Raw genomic sequence first — 4,857 nt, 5'->3', positions numbered from 1 at the left:
GTATGTTTATTCAAATGAGTTGCACAAACCTAAGAGTTTTATTAGAAAGGCAGAAAGTTGATCGTGCACTCATTTTGCTATTTTGATATGCCAATAAAAAACGGGTTACACAAACTTAATAATAGAAAACGGTTACTTTTTTCTCCCAGCATAATTTTATGTCACAAGCTGTTATACAAGCATTAGCTTAATCACAATGAATAGTGGTACAACTGCACAGTTCATAAAACCGTGCACTATTCTTCCTACAAGTTAGAAGCAATGGTGTGGATTGGGGATGGAGTGAGTGAGTAACAAATTTGTTTGTGAAAATAATTTGGCATTAGAGTGAATTGTGTGACTGGAACACACTCTCAGTTCAAACAACAAAATTTCCCAATTAATATCATACTTCTCATTATGTGCTTTCATGAATCCCATCAGGTTGGGAAAGGTTGTCATTCCACAATCAAGGGGTGGATGAACTGGGTTTGGATAACCATTTAGTGCCGAGGAGAGTTGCTCTTGAAAGCAACATGGATTAGAGGGGAGAGCTGCCACTTGGAATTGAACTCTTTGTCCTACCCTCTGCTGGAAGGGAGCATGCTTTAAACTGAAGTGTCTTATTGAAGTCATACAGTAGTCTACAAAGGATACATGTTAGAATATGTTACTGTTATTAGTCATTTAATCTTATTACACAAGCTTACTTTTGAGTTTCTACGGACTTGTTAGTTTGGATATGATCATCATATTTTGTTTCCTAATTATATATTCAGCTTTAGTATCATAGTTCCTTATCTCTTTTATGTGATATCTACTTAAGCTCTATGATAATACGATTTCTTAAATACAATTATCCCCAGTTTTGAAAGTTATCTTCAAAACATTAAAACAAGTGGTGAGAGCATCATATATGTCACTAGTGACAGAAGATATGTTTTTGTGAAGGACATTCCATCCATATTTATTAACATTTTAACCACTATGTGCAGATCGGCTGGTGGGTAGGCTACACGAAAGATTCAGATGACCCCTTTGGTAGAATAATACATGTAAGTCCTGGTATGGGCAGATTTGTCGGCAGGAGTTACAGTCCAAGGTATGTTAATTCTAGTTTTGGTTTTATCTCTGGTTTATCTGGGTGCTCTGCTCATTTCGGTTTTTTACAGGCAGTTGATCACAGGATCTCCTGGGACCCCAATATTTGAAATTTATGTGGTAAAAGATGCTGATAGCACATACCATATGCAGGTATTGTTCAAATTTTCCAACTAGACTATACTTCTGTGTTTCAAGCTATATATATATGGCATGCCTATACTGAGTCTTTTGTCCTCGACATCTTACATTTGTACAGTTATCAATTCTTTACTACTGTATAATTAATGTTCTTAACATATCTGTTAACACCTAATAGGTAGTGTACTTGCGACAAGCTAAAGGGAATTCAATGAGTAGCCCTCCATCTACAGTTGCTAAAAGCCCATCCAAACCTGAGGTAGAGAATACATCTTCAGTTGAGATGCAGGAAGACAAAGAGAAGGTTGAGATAAATGATGAGAAAAACAGGAATATTGAGGGAACAACAGAAGAAGGCATTAAAAGTGTAATAAATTTCCTTAAAGAAAAAATTCCGGGATTGAAGGTGAAAGTTATGAACGTTAATGTTGAGGAGGAAGGAGTGGAGGGTCATGATTCTATTAAGCAATTTATGCAGGAAAGTAGTAATAAAACCAGCTCCAGTGAGAATCCTGGAGAGGAAAGTAATGATCTTGATAAACCTGATGAGATCTCTTTCAAAGCAGATAGTGATGGTTCAGAAGAAAAGGATTTGGATATGAAGCTTTTTATTGGTGGTGTTGTACACAATAATGACGACACTCCTGCTAAGGATGAATATATTCGCCTACCAGCAGAAATAGAAGATATGGAAAGAGATTCTTTTCTCTTGCATGTTCCTAGGGGCAATCTTGATTATCAGGCTAGGGAACAGAAATCGCCGAATTCAAACATGGCAGCTCTGGCAGCACAAGGAGTCCCGGAGCTTATGCCTTCTGATGTTGCCAAGGCATTTTGGGCTTCCGACAAGGTCTCTTCCAAGGTGAAATAGAGATCAGTGACTTTATGTAGTCACCAAATATGATTTTGAATTTGTGATAAAAATCAAGTTGACTAAAGTGTTTTAATGAATTATGCTGATCTCTCCTCAAGTTTATGAAACCTAAGTGAACATCTTTTCTAGTTCTAGGAATTGCAGACTGCAATATTAAATTTTCATCCTTATATTCCATGAAAAGTTAGGGTAAGTCTTTTTATAACACAAAACTAGATGATGTTCTCTAGGTTTCCTAAATGTTATGGGAGTTTAATTAATTCTACTAATTGTTGTTGTTGTCATTATTGATTATTATTATTATTATTATTATTATTATTATTATTATTAGTTTTTTATTTACCTAAAATTAAGAAAAAAAAAAAAAACAACGGTTGATTCCCTTGTTCCCTTACAAAGTTTTTTGCTTCCATCTCATGCCTGTTTGGATAATGAACTGACCAATGCCTTCACTTGATTCAGGTTTCAAAAAGCATACGTGAAATTGTCAACCTTGCTATCAATCAAGCACAGAAAAAAAGAAGATTATCTGAGTATACATCATTCAGTCGGATTACCACATCAAGAGGGGATTTAGATCCTTTTGATGGTGAGGTTGCTTATTCCTATGCTAATTGTGTTCCATAGGATTTGTGCAAAGAACCATTTGCAGAGTGAAATCGACTTGTTGAAACGTAGGTCTCTATGTCGGTGCCTTTGGACCTTATGGCACTGAAGTAGTTCAACTGAAGCGGAAATTCGGACACTGGAATGATGTGGACAATGAACACAACCCTTCAGATGTGGAGTTCTTTGAATATGTAGAAGCAGTGAAATTGACTGGCGATCTTAATGTTCCTGCTGGCCAGGTTTATGCATTTTGAATCTCTTCGTCCCTCGAGTCATTATAGCACTTATTTTGTTTATACATAAAAGCAAAGCAAAGTTAAATTTTTGGTATTCAGGTGACATTCCGTGCAAAAATTGGGAGAGGCAATCGCAACACCAACCGTGGGCTGTATCCCAATGAAATAGGAGTGGTAATTGCAATCTATAACTTATGTTCCTTTCAGCATGTGTTCATGCGTGCATGCATGTGTCTGCATGGCTGCTTTGGACTGTTGTGCAAAATTTACAATACGCATTTCACTTTTCTACTTACAGGATGCAAGTTACAAAGGCCAAGGGAGAATTGCAGATTTTGGTTTCCGAAATCCAAAATGGGTTGATGGAGAATTGCTCATGCTTAATGGCAAGGTATGAGATGGATGGTTTGAAGTGTTTGTTGTGGCTTTTTTGTTTCCTCTCCCATGTACAAGCATGGTTAATTGTAACTACTAATGGATCTGTTGTTATTTGGCAATTTGTTTTGATAACTTTTCATTCTCCTCGTCATATTTAGGGCTTTGGACCTCATACAAAAGGTGCAGATATCGCATTTCTTTATGTTGTGCCTGAACAGAGTTTTATTGTGCTGTTCAACCGGTTGAAATTACCAGAGTGAGCCATTGTTCCCGGATCCAGTCTGGTTCCTTTCTTTTATGACGGTGAGCAGGCATCACGGATTCTGACATCGGTAAAGAGAATACTATTTATGACATTTTGAGATAAGATGGTTTTCGCAGCATGCAGGTGCTTGTAATTTATTCTTTTTATTTCTCCCCTCCTTACTTCTGAATCCTTTCACTAGTTCATAATTCTTTTTGTTCTTCTTCCATTTTCATTTCCTGTCACGTTGTGTATAACCACTTTGCTAATTGACAAGATTGTTTTACATTCTTTCCTCTGCAAAGGAGAAAGTAAAGAAATAGTAAAAGTCATATATTCTTCTCATGCTTTCTTCAAGAGGAAAGAATATACTTAATAGTATGTTAGTCTCATGAAGTGCCTCAGATAAGTTTTAGTGAAAAGATGCTTTTCATTGGCTATTGTAGGTAGATATTCCTGTATAAACCTATCTCTGCTTTTGGTTGTGGTGGGAGGAAGACATAAAAAGATGTCTTGTGAGAAGTAAGAGTAGCTTATTCGTTTAGCTTGTTGCTTCCCATGGTTGCGTTGCCATAATGCTGTATTTAAATAAATGGATATCATTAAAACGCGTAGGAGGAACCTTACCAATAGGAGTTTGGTTAAGGTACGAAGGAACTTATGTTAGCCCTTTCATGAAGGAAAATCTAGTGAGTAGTGACTAGTGACCTTTTTTTTTTTCTCTTCATTAGAAAAACTTGTTGGCATTTAAATTGGACCCACTTTAGATTTTCTTAAAATATGTTTTTGTAAATCTTTTTTTGTCTTATATTAGCTGTCAGAATATTTGTGGACTTAACACATTATTGTAGCGAGAGAGGCATTTTATGGTACCTGGGACAGTCTCACTCATTTCCCCATTATTGTCATGTTACATCAATAAACCCTGATTAGCCACACTTTATTTTCTACGGAGGAAAATGATTAACTTTCACTGATTTTTTTTTTTTGGTACTTTTCTTTATGGAATAAATTAAGTAAAGGTAAAGTTATATATTCTTATGAAGGAAAATGTTTACCTATCATTTTTGTTTTTGAGAATTAGATGAAATAGATAACGAAGTTGATCTATGTTTTCTTCATATTTAAATGGCTCACAAGTCACGAATCCAAGAACTTCAAACTGAGGGAATATTGAAAAGGAAAGATATTATTGTATTATTATGGGGTTTAAACCATATTTTAATGAACAGCACTGGTGTCGCAATCATTCGGGTCTCAACTTCACTTTTAATTGGCTGATTCATTGACGCGCA

At 35.8% G+C, this 4,857-nt stretch overlaps 1 protein-coding gene across 1 annotated transcript in view; it reads left to right on the top strand.

Moving 5' to 3' along the window:
• The window catches only part of LOC107493941 (protein EXECUTER 2, chloroplastic), a 5,554-nt gene extending 1,054 nt beyond the window's left edge, over nucleotides 1-4,500 (top strand). The window contains exons 4-11 of the mRNA XM_016114978.3: nucleotides 975-1,081; nucleotides 1,152-1,233; nucleotides 1,400-2,083; nucleotides 2,558-2,684; nucleotides 2,774-2,943; nucleotides 3,040-3,114; nucleotides 3,239-3,331; nucleotides 3,477-4,500. Coding sequence (XP_015970464.1) covers nucleotides 975-1,081; nucleotides 1,152-1,233; nucleotides 1,400-2,083; nucleotides 2,558-2,684; nucleotides 2,774-2,943; nucleotides 3,040-3,114; nucleotides 3,239-3,331; nucleotides 3,477-3,578 — 1,440 coding nt within the window. The 3' untranslated portion in view covers nucleotides 3,579-4,500. The remainder of the gene's footprint in view (nucleotides 1-974; nucleotides 1,082-1,151; nucleotides 1,234-1,399; nucleotides 2,084-2,557; nucleotides 2,685-2,773; nucleotides 2,944-3,039; nucleotides 3,115-3,238; nucleotides 3,332-3,476) is intronic.
• The last annotated feature ends 357 nt before the right edge of the window (nucleotides 4,501-4,857 follow it).

This window comes from Arachis duranensis, chromosome 1, assembly GCF_000817695.3.
Source record: "Arachis duranensis cultivar V14167 chromosome 1, aradu.V14167.gnm2.J7QH, whole genome shotgun sequence".
Taxonomy (NCBI): domain Eukaryota; kingdom Viridiplantae; phylum Streptophyta; class Magnoliopsida; order Fabales; family Fabaceae; genus Arachis; species Arachis duranensis.
The sequence above is the reverse complement of the archived record's forward strand: the minus strand, read 5'-3'. Positions and strand labels throughout refer to the sequence as shown.